At 33.8% G+C, this 19,791-nt stretch overlaps 1 protein-coding gene across 10 annotated transcripts in view; it reads right to left on the reverse strand.

The window, feature by feature from the left end:
- Window positions 1-3,185: 3,185 nt before the first annotated feature.
- The window catches only part of LOC124533899 (NAD(+) hydrolase sarm1), a 78,952-nt gene continuing 62,346 nt past the window's right edge, over window positions 3,186-19,791 (reverse strand). For 6 of the 10 annotated variants that reach the window (XM_047109467.1, XM_047109465.1, XM_047109469.1 and 3 more), the window contains 10 exons: window positions 16,863-17,015; window positions 10,317-10,474; window positions 9,534-9,975; window positions 8,202-8,447; window positions 6,598-7,919; window positions 6,277-6,512; window positions 5,825-6,114; window positions 5,375-5,541; window positions 4,741-4,932; window positions 3,186-4,427 (listed from right to left, as the gene is read on the reverse strand). In XM_047109467.1, coding sequence (XP_046965423.1) covers window positions 4,773-4,932; window positions 5,375-5,541; window positions 5,825-6,114; window positions 6,277-6,512; window positions 6,598-7,919; window positions 8,202-8,447; window positions 9,534-9,975; window positions 10,317-10,474; window positions 16,863-17,015 — 3,174 coding nt within the window. In that variant the 3' untranslated portion in view covers window positions 3,186-4,427; window positions 4,741-4,772. The remainder of the gene's footprint in view (window positions 4,428-4,740; window positions 4,933-5,374; window positions 5,542-5,824; window positions 6,115-6,276; window positions 6,513-6,597; window positions 7,920-8,201; window positions 8,448-9,533; window positions 9,976-10,316; window positions 10,475-16,862; window positions 17,016-19,791) is intronic. The other 4 variants (XM_047109466.1, XM_047109471.1, XM_047109475.1 and 1 more) reach the window with 1 other exon arrangement.

Raw genomic sequence — 19,791 nt, forward strand, 5'->3', positions numbered from 1 at the left:
AGGAAAGTTTTCTCAAATACATATAATACAAATGGTTGTTTAGTTTTAAAATCACGTGAAACTAAATAAAATCTACCTTTTTTTTCTTTCTCTTCGAATTAATGCCATGCACTTACCGATACACATAAGTAATAAATATTGGATATCACATACATTACTCTGATTCCAATGTAAGCTAAAGCACTTGTGTTACGTAAAATCAGAAGTAACGACGGTAAGACAAACACCCAGACCCAAACTAATGAACTTTTTCTACATTGACTCGGCTGGGCTTCGAACCCGGTACCGCGGAGTGACGTAACCATTAAAACCGATGTACACATCGATATACAGCATCGATAACATAAAAGTCAATGCTATGAAATTAATTTAGGTCATATTACATTTTTTAATTTATACACGTATTAAGTACCATTTAAATTTAACTTAAATCTGAGTTTATTGTATTTTCTTACAAATAATATTCAAAGAGTCCTGACAGCTGATATTGTAACACTGAAGTGTCAATGTCTCTCCTCGTGCTATCGCCTTCAGCACATAAAACTATTATTATGTATTTTATTTGTTTCCAAAATACAAAATAAATCACGCAAAATTATATTTAAAATTAAAGTTCCCATTTTTCTCAGTTTTATATCTGTATCTACTTCACTCAAATGCAGGAGGTGGAGAGGTTTGATAACTATTATGAAATACTTCAGTGCGAAAGAAATGCTACTGACGAAGAACTGAAAAAAGCTTATCAGCGTCTAGTCTTGGTATTCCATCCTGATAAGATAGATGGCATTTGCCATGGAGAAGACTTTCATCGTATTCAAAGCGCTTGGTCAATTTTGAGAGATCCTCAAAAACGTAAACAATATGATGCCATGCTTGCTTGTTATGAAAGCAGTGACTTTTTGCTGTATAACACAGTGTCGTTAGGTGATATGAACTTTGATTCTTCCGAAAGTGTATATACATATGTGTGCAGATGTAGCGGTATATATTATTTAGAGGAAAATGAACTTATATCGCCTAAAGTCATAATAAACTGTAATGAATGTTCATTTTCCATTCTGGTTAATATTCCAGAGAACAGATAATAGGTAGTTTAATCATGCATTAGTATACATATTTATTATTTAAGTATAATTTACGAATTTTATCTTGTTAATAAAGTTTTTTTATACTTGTTGCTGTTAAATTGTCTTATTTTTTATATACTGAATTTGATGATAAAAATTTTATTTTGATTCATACCAACCACTTTATTATATTTTTTTTAATACAGAAATTATTTTTTTATATTATCTTCAACACCTAATTTACTTATGTTGTAATCTTACTGGTCACCTTTCAATTGGGCTTACTGTGTATATATTTATATAAACCATGTAATGTTACAACAATATACTCCTATAAAATTGTGATTCAAAGAAAAAAACTTGAATAAAGTATACATTAGATTTTATAGAAACGTTATATTACAATGTAAAAATTTTATGTGCTAGCAGATTATAAATAAGGAAATAATTGATATATTTGCTGAAATTTACTGAAATTTAGTATTTTTACTTTTTTTTACTGAGAAATTTAATTATTAATTACAAAATGTATTAATAAGTTTTGATTTGGACAAGTGAGGAGTAAATATGAATGGAAATGGTTTTTGACTACATTTTTATTTATTATTTTTGGGAAATGTTATGCAAGTAAAGAGCCTATAAATATCTTGCACCTTGAGTTGCAATCTCCCTATTAAGATCTAGCTGACTTACTCCCTGGCCGGTCCTGATTAAATTTATTTATAATTTTTATTTCCTTTATATGCAGAACATCTGGTTGATGAAATTTAATTTTCAAATACATTCAAACAGTATATACCAGAAGTAGTTTTTTATGTTAAATTTCCCGATCATACAGCAGGCTGGGTCGCAGGTTGTGATTACCACCACCAGGAGAACTGCAAATAGTTGCTGGATTTTACGGTTTCTATTTGTCTATACCTTTGAATAGTCTCATTATGTGGTTAAAGCAAAAAATCTGATCTCAGTGATTTCAAGTATCAAAGAATTTGAGGATTAAATATGATTAGGTAATTAAAAAAAAAAATAAGGTGATACTTCAGAAATTGATTAATTCCATTTATTTTATGGTTAGGCTAAAACATAGATATATAATTATGCTACACATTAATGGTAGAATTATAAGTGTATTCACCCTTTTCAAACTAAAACTTTCAATTTAAGATCAAAAACGGAATCAATCGGCGAATCAGACATGACAAACCAAAAATGATCTATATTCAAATTACAATGCTGGTGGGGGTCAGTGGAGAGGACTTCAATGTGCTATGTGATAATTAATAGTCTGTAATGCTGATTTTTAAGAGCCCTAATAAAAAAATCCATATATATCCATATCCCCGACGTATCAGCCACTGCTGCTGATTTAATAATTAGAGCCTCTACCTCAACAATTTAAGTATTACCAAACCTCACTGCACCAAATAACATTAGCAGGGAATTCCGTATTAGCAAGTACGAAAAAGTTTATAGTAAGTATAGACACAAAACTCTAGCATTATCCAACCTTGAAAAATCACGCCGTCTCTCCAAGCCAGCATCATTATCACTAGATTCAAGAAGTTTTTCTGACTTTTTAGCAGGTCCTGATTTAAAATGGTTGTGTATATAAGGGTGTATTGACTCTTAATTATTAAGATGATGACAACATCAGTTTTCATTCAGAGACCTAAGAGGGTCTTATTTTGGACAAAATTGTAGATCAAATGAAAAACCCAAATTTATAGGAGAAAATTTTGAACAGAGAACTAGTTTCTCTAATACAATTTTTATGATGTAACAAGGAGGAACTTGATTAATTCCACTCGAAAAGTAATGATGGGAAGTTTGCTTCTATAAAATATATATTGTGATACCCATTAAGGTGGAATTGGGTCAATGGAGCACATTCCTCATTCTCTTATTATGTTATCATTTTTCTAATCTAATTTAAAACATTTCTAATCTTTGTCATATTTACTTATGGAAACCCGGGGATGGTTTTAGTGGGTAGGACATTAGGCCCTGGCACGGGGCCCTCATGGCCTCATTGAGCCCCATATATTTATTTCGGTTCCTCAACCAAAAGTTGGTAAAAGGATTGTGTAAAAGGATTTCCTCCTCATAAAACACAAAAAAAAAAGAACATAGATATATAATCATGACAAGGTAAATTTATAATAATCATGGTTAACTCTTGTGAATGACTAAGTTTAAATCTAAAGTAAAATTTTGTACAGCAATTTAATTATAACTTAAAAGGTACAAGACAATTTTGATACAGCGATTTGAGAAATAAATTATTACACTGAATGTCATTATATAAGAATGGATTTAAATTTTTTATTTATAACATGTAAAAGATCTAAGCTATCACATATGCAAATAGTAATTTCATAAGAACTTTTGTATTTTACAAAAATACTTTAGTGGCAAGAAATTAAAATAGAATACATCGATAAATTCATTTTTTAAATTCTATAGAGAGTGAAGAGAGAGTGAGAGTTACATAAAACTTAATTAGCCAAAGTAACTAAAGCAATTTGCCATACTACAAATGTACAAACTGTAATTCTCTTCATTACCACCTCATGTAATGTTCTCAAAACATAACAGGGTAGTAATCACTAGTTACATTTCATATGTAATATTACACATGCACTCTTTGAGATTACATAATTCAAGTTACCAATTATTGGTATATTTGATACACAAATTATTTACATTATTGTGCACATATTTGTACTTTAAAATAAGATTCACATAAATATGCGAAATAAGTCCAATTAAACTGAAGTTTCCACGTAAAAACACTTGTGCTATTAAAATCTGGGACCACAATATTGTCACTATTCGCACTATGAGCAAGCTCATATACATACACAATAAATATGTATTTAACTGAAATGCAATCTGCCGCATTTTGAATCTGATATCCTTTAGATTTAATTAGCATGTGGAAACGCAGCTAAAACAGTCTATTGTTACACACTCTTAAAGCACTTCCAGTGTTTATCTTTAAAGCCATTTTCCAGTCCTCATCAGCAAAGTCTCACTTTGTTAACACATCTGTCCATGAAATTTTTCTTCCTCTTGGTTTGTGTTGTAGCATCTAAGGGTGCAGGTAGCGACATCTGTGTGTGTTCATAGGAATCTACAGGGTTTTCGCAGACTGGACACATGTGTTTCCTGTCGAGATTTTCCTGTAATTCTTTCGTGTCCACATTATCACTACTTTCAGATAGTCTTTCAGGAACACTGTATAAAGTTTTAACAGGCGAATTTGTTTTGGAGGTGCTGCTGCTACTGCTTGGTGATTGATCACAGCTTTGTGAGTTTGCTGAAGCTTTTTCTACTGATGACTGCCGGCTTCTTCTCGGTCTGTAAAAGAGGAGAACATTATTTTTTTTTTAAATAAAACTAATTATAACGGATGAATCGCGTATATTAATTATTTTTAAACATCCCGACGTTTCGAGCACTTTGCAGTGTTCGTGGTCACGGGTAGACTAAGATGACATTTGTCTATTTGAAGAACAAAGGAAATATTATTAACAACTACCGCCAACGATTTTTCAATTGATATCTTGAGTAACGTTCCGGTTGCACGCATTTAAGACAACATTATTTTTTTAATGTTATTTTATTTAATGCGGTTAAATCATTATGTAATTGATAATTTAATCGAACATACCTTACTGGAGGCAGAGTGTGTAACGTTTCTAGTCAATCTGCTTTATCGCTGCCTCTACTTTCGCTAGAGTGCATACGTTGGTAGTTAGGCGGACCGCGACCGATGGTGGCCGTGCCGGGCGTCGGCACGTCACCACGACTTCTCAGCGCACCTTCCAACCTATTAGCGAGGTTGGATTTACCGCGGAGGAAACTAAAAGAAAACAAGAACGATGTATTTATAGCCGACTAAACAGCATTAAAATTCATAATATATTATTTATATAATTTTTAATTAGATATACACATAGTACGATACAAATTAGATGTAGCATTGACAAAATTCGTAAAACCGATTACTGGCGATTTGCACAACCAATAATAAGATCCCTATCACTCCATTCGACGCTATTTGTCCCTATAGACTCTCGCGTCATTTCAACCCATAGCCAGTCAGTCAGTCAGTTATATGATATAACACGTTGTTACGTTTGTGTAAAGATCATATTCACATAACAAATAAATATTTATAATTGGCGTGTTAAATTCGTATGTTTAGGTTTTACGAATATTGTCGATGCTACATCTAAGTTGTGTCGTACGATACATAGATTTTATATTTAGAACTTAAATTTAATCTGTTAAAAAAAATGTACCTCTCGAGTTTCTCAACACAGGCGTCTTGATAGTCATGTATCCAGCGTACACCATTGAAGTGGCACACGGCACGCATGTCTTCCGGTAACTCCTCGGGTTCTGGCCATTCGAAGTTGTCGATAATTGGTACAATATTGCACTGTGATTGCAACGCTGCCACTATCTCCTGCAAATATTTATAAGACGTTGCTTTAACGACGATGTATTAAAATTCTTATATACCTAATTACTGATGAGAATCTTAAACATCACTAATAAATTACGAGCTCTTGTTAAACTACACAGTACACTGAGTAAAATATTGCAACTGAATTTTGGAAAAGTTCCACGTAACGATTTGGAATTAAATTTTTGGTACAAGTTTACTCGTTTATCTGATATTTGTTATTTTTAATAATCTAAATTGTAAAATCAATGTAATTTGAATTAAATTTATTTAGAAAGCTTACCCGATGGACCCAGTCTTTTTGTTCTGTATCATGTTTGCACCTTTCAAGGGCGTTTGGTGTTAGGACCAACAAAAAGTGTTTGGCTTGGCGTATGCTTCGGAGTAGGTTGTTGTCGAATTTGCCCGCCTCTAACCTCTCGACGTCGATGAAAACCGTAAAACCTCGCACTTGCAGGTGAACTTTTAACAAACTCGCCAGTTGAGAACCGTTCGAACGACGATAGCTTACAAAAACGTCCAATTTCTTTTCCATATTCTCTTCGCCTTTACTGAGCAAATTGTTTTCGTATGCTGTGAATAACATGTTTATTTTAAGGTTACGCAATTTACGAGCGGTGTCGTGTGTAGGTATTTTATAGGGGAACCGTTATTATGAGTTAACGTAAACAAAATAAAAGACGCAGACTTTACATTCCCAGGGAATGTATCACAATGAATGATGGTTGTGCTCACCTCGTATTGCGTTTAATATTCGTAGTCGATGTATGCTATTAACTATCCTACATTCCACTTCAAGTTGTTCATCACTTAACCCTCGAATTGATTCTTTATCTACACCAGCATTTAACATTGAATATGTATAGATTGTGTATTCTGGACCAATTCCTTGTAAGAATTCGTTTAAACTGCCCGTATCACGTGAACTGTAGTCTGCCATTTTCTTTAATTGCTGAAGTTCTCTGGTGAATCTACAAAAATGAGAGGACATTAGACAAGACCTTTATAACTAAATTATAAATGACAAAAATTTCGAAATGTTTGTATATTTCGTACCTTTTACGTTTGATTCCATTATGTAATCCAATGTCTTCTTTGAGATTGTCTTCAGTTATTTGTAATAATAAGTCTCCATCCACTCGACTCTCGTAAAAGTTGGTGGCATATTCGGAAAAACCTATTTGCTTCACCCATTCTCGTACATCTTCTATCGACCAAAGAGGTACTTGTTGGGACAGCTTGTGAGGAACCTCCTCTCCTATGAGTCTCAATGCTTGTGCGGCGTATTTCGACGCGACCGCATTAGGACAACTGGCTACTTTCTTTAATGACTCAATAGCTCCGATTTCCCTAAAGATTTCTGTGTTACCTTGCTGTTTCTTTATTCCGGCTTCCATACAAAAATGGAATGCAGCGAGGTTCCTAGCCTCTTCTCTTTTTGAACTCAGTACAGGAACTAACCTCTGCAACCAGTTTTTACTCTGGCCGTGTGCATGTGCCAAATTTGATCGAGCGAACTCGGAAGGATTGTGTGTTGTAACGAATGGCTCTACTAGATCAAGAGTACCAGACTTTAGGACGGCGGCTTCTATTTCCTTATTCGCAACTAAAACAGCGATAGCTAAGCAAGCATAGTACTTGATATTATCATCATTGTGAAAAGCTAGAGGGAACAACCACATCGGTACTGATCGTTTTATCATGGCTTCTTGATTTTCAGCACCACCGTACAGCGAAAGGTTAGCAAGGGCCGTGGCACAATGTCGAAGAGTTTCAATGTCATTTTTCCTGCATTCGAATAAAACTGCGTCTAAGCCACCGAGCTTAATAACGTCGCTACAAGTGCCTTCACTGTGTTTGAACAAGTGTTCCAAGATTCCAGTACCTATTCTTGCGTGATCCACGGAGTTTGCGTGTTTCGTACATACACAGGCGACATTCACGACTTTTTCAAGTCCGTTCTCTACGACATGAGCTCTGTTCTCTGTAGTAAGGCATTGTTCGAGAAGTTTAGCGGAGCAAAATTGTAAATCAGGATTATTTGATTCTAAGCAGTTGGCCATTAATATGTCAAGACCGCCAGAAGTTCGCAATGTATTGCACAAGGAGTAGCCCAGTTCGTGTCCGTACGTCGGCACTGCCCATGCTCTCCTCAGCATTTCATTGAGTTTGTTGAAGTGTGTGCATGCGTTTTTTAAATCTATTTGATTGTTTTTTACAGCGGTTATAAATGCGTTCACACGGTGAGAATATTTTTGTATCGCTGTTTCGACGTCTTTTTGGTTCGAACTAGCATCTAATTTGTCTAAATCTTCAAACGTTAAGTTTGATAAGTCTTCATCACCGGGCTTAACTGTTCCATTCAACAATTGACTCATCTGAAACACGGTATATTATAGTTTTATTAGCAGTGTTTTGGTGAATTCACACCTACGTCACGCCGTACCAAATAATAATTAACGTATACATGCAATTTAGTATTTTTTTTATTTCTAACATAAATTCAGTTCATATCAAGAATATCAATTGAATTAAATTCCTATTTTAGAATAGTAATATTAAATTCAAAAACTTATAATTGCTAAATTTTCACTGAAGGCAATCTAGTGCGATCACGTAAATAATTTATCATATAATAAGAAGTAGAAAATACTATGTACCTGTGAGGATAAAAGAGTTGATTTCGTCGTTAAGTTTTTGCTTGAAATGGTCATATTCGAATGTGCGACACTTGAGTGTTCCTTGTGACTAAACATGCCGCTTGATGTGACTGTTTGTCGCGCTTGCGACGAAGCCATTGCCTTCTTCTCTGCACTGAACGCCTCCGTCTGCAACCGTGAACTTGTTGCAGACATGTTGTTCGCTTCCTGAGCTGTTACCTCCCCAGCTTGCAATGAACGCTTCTCCTAAAAAACACACGGATTTTATAATTTCAGTTAAAATATATATCAACTACGCTATTAGTTAACTATTAAACTCTGGAAAGTTCTTATGTGTATAGCCATGCTTATCACTAAATCACTTTTGTTTTGGCACTTTACACTGATACGTTGTACAAATATTTGATATTTACGGGAATTATAATGCGCAAGTTCGGCTTAAGGCGTCTTTTTGACGACATTGTTTTAAAATTTATAAATTAAATTCTGAATTCGAACGCAGTGGGTATTCGCTCGTCTCAAGATGAAAACTACTTTTAAATTCAAAAGTACTGCGCGTCATAGCTCGGATTGTGTGGTGATTCGTTTCTATTGGATATAGGCCAATCGCACGGCACTCGTGGGCATCCGATGATAATTTTAAAGTTTGTGTACAGACGTCACGTTTTAGAAGGTCGATGAGTAAAATATTCCGGGGAAACGGACTCTCACCGAAGGATAAAACGGCTTCGGGGGAAAGCGTGCAAGGACGCCTCTCTGCACCGGCCACGGGGCCGAACCCCCTCCAGTAGACATTCCGCTTCTAAATTTAAATTATTCTATTCGTGTACCGAAACGCGCATGCGCAATAATTGACTTCCGCGTATGCTCGCACGCACGACGGTCAAACTCTAACTGAGACAAGCATGGTGCGGTAAACGCAGCGATAAGCGCTCGCAGATAAATGAGCTCACCGCCCTCGGCGAACCTCCTCGCCGCAGCATCCTAGCTGTCCATGCCACTATGCGTGCGGCCATGGTACACTTGACATTGATAACATATATCGATTGCAGTCGTTTTATTGTTTATTATTATACAGTTTTATTATTGATTAACATTTAAAACTTCATGTGTTTTCAAGGCAAGGAGCCGAAATCGACTGAGCGTGTTGTCGGTGCGCTAGGGAGACGTCGCTTTAGACTATCGATCGAACGCCGCCAAGCGAGGTCGCGTCCTTCGGTCGCGCCTTGATGGCGGCTACAGAAATGGCGGTACACACATTGTAATTTATAAAATTTCGTGTAAAACAAAGGGTGTTGAAAAAGAGTTTTAAAGACATAAATAAATGCTTACTTGGTGATATGCAGCATTTTGTTCCGCAGTTAACCCCTCAGCTTGTAAAAGTCTATGTGAGGCTCCAGCGGCACTGCGTTCCGCGTATTGCATGTCCCCATGTTGCAGCCGGCGCATCCTTGTACTGTTAGCTTCTGATTTTGACGCACTGTATCCGTCCGTAACTACTCGTGTAGAGCTCGCTGAAGTCATTCGGGCGGCGCTGTATTTCAACTCGTTTGCGGCATTAGTCCCTACGGATGTATTACTTGCTAATAGGCATTGCTTGTCGGGGGGCGGCGTGTCAGATTCTGGAAACGTAACTAAAGGGCCATCTCCAGCCAAGTCACTCATGTCACTCATATCACCAATATCCCCCATTTCACTGAGATCTCTTATGTCAGAAATATGCCGGTCTTTTATATCATCTTGATCTACTATGTTCTCCATCGAGCTTCTTAATCTGTGAGTAAGAAAAATTCAGTTAAATTGAAACGAACCACTGAACAATAGTTTAATTTGTTTAAAATACGAGGTTTTCTTAATGAAGCTAATTTATTTAATGTTTTTTTTCGAAAAATCAGATTATTCAAATTGATCCCGCGAAACCGTACGTTGCTATTGTTTGTCGGCAGTAAACTACATACAAACGTGGAGCGGGGAAAACAGCGGGGGAGACTTGGCTTTGGGCCAAGGCCGCTCAGGTGAGCTAGAAACGGTGTTATCTTTAATAACCATTGACAGAACAATGAAAAACCTTATTACATAAAGGTAAATGCGAAATTACTAAGCACTTTGAATTACCTTTGTCCGAAATTTAAAGCGGAATTGCTGAGTGTCTTCATTTCAGAAATTGAACTTTTTAGTTCTGTGAGGTCAGACTTCATGGAACTAGCGCGCTGTGACGAGCTCTGCACCCTCTGGCTCGTGACCGCACTGCTTGAAGTTGTACTGGACACCATCTGAAATAAATAAAACAATTATTGACATTGCAAAATCCCAAATATACTCACTGACTTCTTATATCGTTTGAATCCGTCGAAAAAATCTTATAAAAATACCTTTATCAATGTATTGTTGTATAATCGTAAATATGTTCAGCTTATGCGGATTGTTTTGCACAATATTTCACAAAAAACGGAAACACTGAGGCTGATAATACACTTCGTACACAGCCGTTATCTAGACAGGGACTGTTGAGTTCAGTGCCAATGCTACAGAAGTTCGTGCGGGCGTCACGCGTTTTGGCGCACTTGCGACCAAGTTATACAGCCAGTACTATGTCAGAACAAAAATAGACTTATCCAAAAATAAAAAATCTATTTTTGATATTTCATTTCGAAATCTTTCGATTATTTATTAATAATAATGTAACACATATGATTCATCATTTAGCTACCAAAATGAAATGTATAAATAGACTTGTCTAAGGATACGTTGATAAAAAAAAATTTAATGCATAAATATCGTTATTTAGCTACCTAACCTGACAGCTGTTAATAGTTTGGAGGAAATTAAGTAATAATTACATTACGAAATCATAATTTTGCAATGAGCGGGGTGTCATGTCGTGATTGAGAAGCAACACTATGATTCAGAACATGTGGGTGGGATGCATCAAAAGGCCTTGAACCTCGTAGCCAACGAATATGCAGAGGTGGTTGTTGCCGATTTGTCTAATATACCGGTTTTAAATATTACGATTTTTTTTGTCGACGCGACGTACGACGTTTAGTCTGGCGCAAATTACATTCGTGACTTTAACATTATTTGACAAAAACACCTTTTTTTTCTAACTTCAATCTGTAATTGACGTAACAAAGTTAACCATATTTAAGAAATAGTAAAATTATTTATCGATAAGGGGATATATCGCCGATCGAACTTTTTCGTTACAGTGCAGTGGGTGTCTCAACACAAGACAATGACTACTTTTTTTTATAAATTAAATATTTTGTATTTATAATTAAACTTTAAAAATGGCACGAAGGCTGATTCAGGAAGACCTTCGTCACAAAAAATATGCAGTCAAAATCGCGGTTTCAGATTGTTCAAAATAAGTGTTATGTAAATCCAAAATGAACTGTACGAATGCATATAAAAAACAAACAATGCACGTTGATCAAGGACGAACATAATAGGAGGATGGAATCAGGTACAAATTACTTAAACACATTAAAATAATGACGGGATTAGTTCTTGTAAGGCTTACAGGTACTATTATTGTTTCAGTATAATTATAATAATCTATATGGCGGTAATTAATAATTGCACTGCATTCCGAACAGGGCCATGAGAGTAGGAATTAACGATGTATTTATTTCCTAGTTTTGTCCAAACGTTTGTAGGATTATTAAAAAAATCCGGGCTATAAAATAAATGAATAAAAATTATTTTGAGTTCCTTTGCGTTAAATGTATGAAATAAAAATAATTTAATAAATACACACGATTTTATGATATTAGTGACTATAAAACATGTTATAATTTTCTATGAGAGCAATTTAACATATATTGTGCCGCATATTACTACAAAGTTTCCAAACGATATCAACCAATATGTGTCTAGTTTATTTCTAATATAATATACCTGTCTCTTCTGGTGTAAACAGTAGGGTTGGCAACAAATTAATTGATATACAAGGTAAATCATATTTTCCTTCCAACATCATATTTATTTATTTCTATGATTAATAAAATATTCCATGCTGTATAAGTTCTATTTTTAAATATAACTTTAATATCTTATCCGTCCTATCGAGATAATCTATTACAAATATTATTTTTAGTACTCTTGTTCATAAAATATACAATTATGGTAAATTTTAAAGCTGCGTGGGTGAAATATGTGAACATGTATTACTCGCAGCAAATAGTTGTTAAAAATGTTTTTGATATGATAATAAAAAACTAATCTTTTTTCAAATAGTGTGTGTAATTTACAAAAAACAAGTAATCATTACACAGTATAAAACAAAGACGCTTACCACTATGCATATTTAAGATTATATCTTTAAAATAACGCAACGGATTTTGAAGCGTTTTTTTTAATAGATAGAGTGATTTGAGAGGAAGGCTTTTGTAATACACGGACATACTAAAATAACACTGATAATTTTTAAAGTTTCTAATGTGATGTAAATAAACACAGTGTATTGTTAGACAATACAAACTATCGACTGAGAAATTGTAAATGTTAAAACATTCTGTAGTATGTGTAGTATCAGTATTGCATCCGTGCGAAGTTGGGGCGAGTCGCCAATAAAATATAAAACCGTAAGTACCTAGTAACGTTCACTAAGCTTAAATCAATTACGTTTCAATTCACGAGATAAATATCGTAATTGATATTATTATAATTATATATATATTAAGGGTATTATTTAACAATATATTTCGTGTCCTACGTTACGCCATGCCGTTAGGTTTTTTCGTTTTGTGGCTCGTTGCCAACACAGATACTGTGGGTACGCACACGAAGGAATCATTGCTAGTAGATTTATCGTAAACAGAATTCATTTTCGGATTCCGTATAAATATATCGGTTTTCCAGTAATAAAGAATCGATTTTTTATTAATTTAATTAAAAAATATATATTATTTACTAAAATTATAAATGCAATAGTTTGTTATTTAAAATTTTTAATAAATATGGCATAAAGTCGATTGCCGTGGAATAAAGCTTGTATTTAAAGTAACTTAAAGCAAATAACGTCAAGTTATTAGCAGCTGGTATTCTGAAAATCGAATACAAAAAAATTTGAAATTTACCTAATGATCGCTGATAATGTTATAATAATTTATTACTTCTTGCAACAATTGATTTTCATGCTAATCCCAATACAAAGACATGTTAAAATCTTAATGATAATAACGGATACCGTTGACCTTGACGACGATAATTCCAAGTAGTTCTAACAATAGGTATACGCATCCCATATTGTTGCTCCGTGGCGCATTTGTTTTATTTTATTTATTTTTCTCGTAACTCGCGCTCGTCGAATTCAAAATAAACTGGCAATTTTATGAACCAACCGAGGCCAGAGCCGAAATAACCCGTGTTCTATATTTAAACATATACTAGCAAGCATTTCTATAACATATCAGATAAAAGGTCCTAAAACGTGAATTAGTAAAAAATATTAAGTTACAGAGCCAAGATGGCTCAGTTGTTGGAACGCGTACATCCTAACCGATGTATTCGGCTTCAAAGCTACCACCATTGATTTAATGTGCATCATTTTAGTTTATAATTCATCTCGTGCTCAGCATCGAATAAAACCATCGTGAGAAAACCATGTGAAGCCATTTACCTCAAATTGAGACGAGACCTTAGCTCAACGAGAAAGAAATTTACAGACTGCACGTATATTAAGTAACATGCGCACATTGAATTATAAGATTATGACTAATGTATAATAACTAATAATGTATAATAATAAATGTATTTAGGGTCAAATATTGTATGTGATTAGTATGTTATTAGCTTATTTTTCTAAATTAGTCTTTTATATGAGTATTGCTCAAAGTACCGAGTTCGCCTTGATCTTTCCAACCTTAAATCACTTACATTGGATAAACAGGCTTAATGCAAGATTTCACGCTTGTCAAAACTAATCAGAATCAACGCTATAAATTATATTGTGATTGTTCCAGTGTTTGCGATGTGTTAACGATTTCTCGAGGTATTTAACTTATTACTAAATAGACATTTCAAACGTATATGTTCGAAAAAAATGTATGTACTTATGATTTTTTTGAATAGTCTAACGCATCTGTTAGGAATTTCGGCTCTGCCGTGTAGAACCAGCAAAACTTCTCTTTTTGTTAAAATCGCCTATAAGAATATCATCATCATAATCGTTATAATCAGCCTATATGTACATAGACGCGCCACTGATCTTCGGCCATTTACTTCCTACCACCCACCCTAGGTACATCATCATGACCATCCAGCATGACATAGGGCGAGTGCCTACACTACGTTTGCCGATTCGCTGTCTCCACTCTAGAACCGTTTTATTATTACCATATAATAACATACAATTATTTGTAATTTCTACACTAAACTGGTAATCATTAAATACATGTAATTTTGTCAAATATATAATCTTATCAGAATAACTTCTTTCTTTGTGCTTTACTATAAAATAAAGCTTTTTATAAACAAACTAATATTCAGCTCGCGTTTGAGGATGTGGGTTGTTATGTATTAAAGTCCTTTCTTGGAGTTCAAGTTCAAACCAAATTTCATCAAATTCGGTTCAGCGCTTTCGTCGTGAAACAGCGACAGAAAGACAGAGTTACTTTCACATTTATAATAAATAATAATATAGAGTTAACTTCGCAGCAGCTCAATAATAATTTTTTTTAAAATGCTTATGTGTTGAAAGGTACATATTACTATAGTATTTGAGTTACTGTAAGTTAATATGAATGATTTTATATGTTGACCGAGAAATTTCGTTGTAAAGAATAACAGAAGGAAATATTCAAATTAGCCATTAGAAAAACGAGGCAGTCAATCAAGTTAAAATTTACATATAAATATAGACATGTAGGTTTTTTTTCATACATTTAAATATATTAACGATTTAACTAAATAACTAAGTTTGTTCACGTGTAATTATAAGACTCATTTTAATTGTTAATATACGCAAATAGCAATACAGATTGTTGCGAAGAAAGTTATTTTGAATGTATCTACGTTTTGTTAAGTAAAAGTAAAGTAACAGCCTGTACATTTCCTTCTGCTGAGATAAGGTCTCCTCTTCCATTAAGGAGAAGTTTTTGGAACATATTCAACCACGCTGTTCCAATGCGGGTCGGTGGAATGCACATGTGGCAGAATTTCGATGAAATTAGACACATGCAGGTTTCCTCACGACGTTTTCCTTCACCGCCAAGCACGAGATGACTTATAAACACAAATTAAGCACATATATATAGTGGTGCTTGCCTGGGTTTGAAACCGCAATCATCAGGTTAAGATGCACGTGTTAGATGTTTTTATTACTTAATCCGTCACACGCGTTCAAACCACTGGGCCATCTCAGCTCTTCTACATTATCTTTATTTTGGGTAGGTTGAAATTTAGTATAAAATTAAGAACTACCATTGTTTATAATGTTTCCTGTCTTCGGTTTACAATTACAATTAGTAATGTCCGTGACTTCTGATCTAGACATTAATCTGTGTAGTAGAAGTCAATAATACCTTATAAGTGTTAGGTATTATTGACTTCTGTATGTTATGTGTACAAAGACTTATTATTAGTACCATATTTTTTACTTTAATTTTTTAATTAAATTGTATTAATTGATATTTATAGATTGTTACTTGTGTGCTAGTAACAATCTATTTAGTATAATCTAATCTAAAGAAAAAAAGAGTAACTACTGAGTTTATTGCCGGTTCTTCTCGATAGAATCTACTTTCCAAACCGGTGGTAGCTTCACTTAATTATAAAATGACGATTCAAAAGTGCTTGTAAAAGCCTACTTGAATAAATTTTATTTTGATTTTCATTTTGTGCCCGCGACTTCGTTCGAATTTGAATTTATGAATAAAATAGTTATTGTTCAGTTTGCAGATTTAACTAAAACTTATTAATTCAGTATTTGTAATAGGTATTATCAATTATGGAGTGGTGTTATGAGCGAGGTAATGGACAGTATTCGGACATTGCGGGCTCTACATTCTGTTTTTATTTGTTATTAAACAATTTCAATTATAGTTTTAAGTTTTCAATATTGAATTCAAAATCTCTATTAAAACGTTTAATTATATGTAAGGCTACCATCGGTATGATTCTGATGTTCTAATAATAAACTCAGTAATATATGTCCATTATGATTTCAACTATTAACGATATGAATAAATTGTATCCTATATAAAAATCAACGCATACTATAGTCTGTTGTAGCTATCGTTAGCGCCCTAACGTATTAATAGCGTTCCTTAAATAATAGTTACGATATATATAAAATTTGTTGTGTTGTCTATACGACTATTTGTTTGTTTCTGGGGTATAATTGTCAGAATTATGAAACAAATTCACTGGTAGAAAGTTAAATTATTCCTGAGTGCTAAATAAATTAAGGGTTGTTATTATTTATATCATGTAATTTTGTTTAAACTAAATTAAACCCGTGCGGAGATAGAATGAGTTGTATATGTATGTACCAGATACATCTCCGATCTCCGAACCTCCTCTCAAAATAATTGTTATACATATATTTATATCATAAAATATACAATTTAAATTTAGAACACGAAATAGCCCGGTATATGAATCGGAAACGTATAAGTCAAGTAAAAATATTTATCATTCTGTTAAAATTTTAATTACTTGTTGTTTTAAAGAGCTTGTGACCTGTGTGTTGAGAGTCTGGTTCTGGCGGGCGAGGCTGCTCTTCTTCAGGTTCTCCATCACGGAGGCCAGGTCCTTGGCGCTGCCGTTGGACTTTAAACTGTTGCTGCCATCCAAAGAGAATTCTGGTATCTGCAAAGAAATATATATATGAATAAATTATAGGGCAGTGGATATAGATTTATGTATGCAATAAGAAAATATAAATCAAATCAGCCGGAGTCCAGGGTGCTCTGTCTGATGGGGCGTTATAAATAAAAACGCCGACAAACGAAGGTTGTTTATTTCTAAATGAACTTTTAAGTGTGTGACCAAGTGTATGCAACTCTCTGATCAATATAAATGAAGCACTTATATGCATCACTATAGATCTATTAGATTGCATTTATTATATGCGTTTCAAAAGTGAAAAAAGAAATATCCTGAATTATTTGCTTAGGTATTTTTTTTGTTTTATTAATACAATTGGATCAAATGAACTATCTAGTTTTAGCCTACTCTACATTTTTAAGACAGGTACGTGTTTTTTTTTTCAATAATTAAATATATTATGAAATATATCAATTATCTGTTTTATCGTAATTGTATTGGTATGATTAATATCCGTTATCGAATAAAAAAAATATTAGTAAAACAGATATTAAGCTATACTCGATAATGATATAACATGTATTGATTGATAATATTATATATATCCATACTAGGTATATAAAAATATAAACTGGGAGAAATATACCCTTTGTGAAGTTATCTCAATTTTATAACCCAATTAGGAACAATACAACCGACAACACTGTTATATAGAACATTGTAAAATTTCGCAATATGATAAATGTAGATTATACGAGTACACAATAGAAGTAACCTTCGCATCTACCTATATAACAACTTTATTGCTTTCTGGGAATCTGTTTAGAATTCAGCGCAAGGACAATCAGCAGCACTTAGCGGACCGTTGATAGGGTCAAAGGAACCATTGGTATAATGTATAATCTATGCGTGAGTCATCGGAGTCTCCAATAATTGTCTATCACAAACACAGCTCATGTATTCGAGTGTAGAACACTAGGAAACGCGCTTTGAATACTGATCGCCCCGCCTACAAAAGTCAACACTCCATCGAGACTTGAAAACGCCAACGCAATCGAAATACGCCAGTCAACAGTCACTAAACAATGGCCCTTAATCAGAGGCACGACGACGTAACAAAAGACAGAAATGTGGAAACGATTAGATCGGATCGTGGTTTCGTCGTAATCATAATCAATCAAATCGCGAAAATTGCAGAATCGAAATACATTTGTAGCGACGTAATTCTATTATCGATTTTACAATTGTAAAGATAATGTAATAATGCTTTAATTGGTTTATGACAACATCACTGATTGCATGTACGGAGAATCCGTTGAAGATGCGCGTGACGCGGCCTGACGTGTCCAGTTGATGTCATAGCTCGCGGAGCGCCGGCGGTGGACCTACGTCATCGCCATACGAAACTATTAATATGTATAATAAAAATGTAACAGAGTTATGTATCAAGCGTTTATTGAAATGATTAATCGTTATTAACATTATTTGATGCGAACGTTAAAAGTATCGTTCGTCAGTGCAACAAGTTGACACGATGATCTTTATATTTCTTAGAATAATGATTACACTAGATACGTAATAATTAATTATACTATTGCAGATATGTAATAATTAGATATATAACAGACACGAGTCATCCAAACGCATTGCTATAAAGTCGTAAGTTCAAAACATCCATAGAAACAATCACTCCTATTCCTGTATTGTAATGTCTAAAATCTCATGTAGAGAAATCCATGCTGGCTATGAACACTCAAATCATAGCTTCTATGAAAACAATATATCATTTATAATTTGCATAACAATTTGTATTTTCACATTGCGAATGATACGTTATCGAGTGTTTTTTTTTATAACTATTTTCTCAACGTTTCATATCATAAGATCCGGTGCGAAACGCTTATCATATATAGTCATATAGACGCGATTACATAATGATTTCATTGATAACTTTGCTGATGCCCTGAGTCAAGGATGAGTAATACATGTCGAAGCAAAAAAGACGAGATCTCCGTCAAAACAGGTCAATTGTGGTGATCGTGACTCATATTTCTTGGTAATGTCGTCACAATTCCAGATACGAAGCATAGGTTACGTTGGGGCACGTCACTAGCATCGTATTGCTGTGATCATATGTTGTAATACAATTGTCATTTTTCAATTACTATTGTTAAACGAAACATGACATGAGTTTGACGTGAATATCTGTATTTTTGTGTGACTGATCGTAGCTACCGAGTGCATTGAACTGAATTGATAATAGGAATAGTTCCAAAATTAAATATGTGGTCTCTGGTCAGCGGTTTCAAAACAATCCTCTTGTAATTGTTGGAGATATTCTGATTTTTTTAAATTAAATATAATATTTATAATGTCATCTTTCCAAAGTATAATGTACTAAACCTGGTAGTTAAGCAATATATTTAAAATAAATAAATAAATATTCAGTTATCTTGTAAATTTTTTTTTTCTTATAACTAAGTAAGAACTTATATCCCTTTAGCGTTTTGTTACTCTGGCTCACTCACACTTTGAAAACGAAATACAATACTATAGTATATATCATAATATAATCATAATATAATATAGTAAATACAATAGTATCGCTATTTTTCCGTAGAATATATGTTATTTGGGATGTACCTATAAAGGACGTTAAAAAGGTACACAACCTTAAACGAAACCATCGGATTTCCGAACTGTAAATTTATCAATACCTGAACCAAAGAAATATGTTTGTAAAAATGACGTATAACTCATACATATTTATTTATTTCTGTTATATTCAAAGTGTCTTGCAAGTCTACGAAAGACCCGA

Source organism: Vanessa cardui, chromosome 11 (assembly GCF_905220365.1).
Source record: "Vanessa cardui chromosome 11, ilVanCard2.1, whole genome shotgun sequence".
Lineage (NCBI taxonomy): Eukaryota > Metazoa > Arthropoda > Insecta > Lepidoptera > Nymphalidae > Vanessa > Vanessa cardui.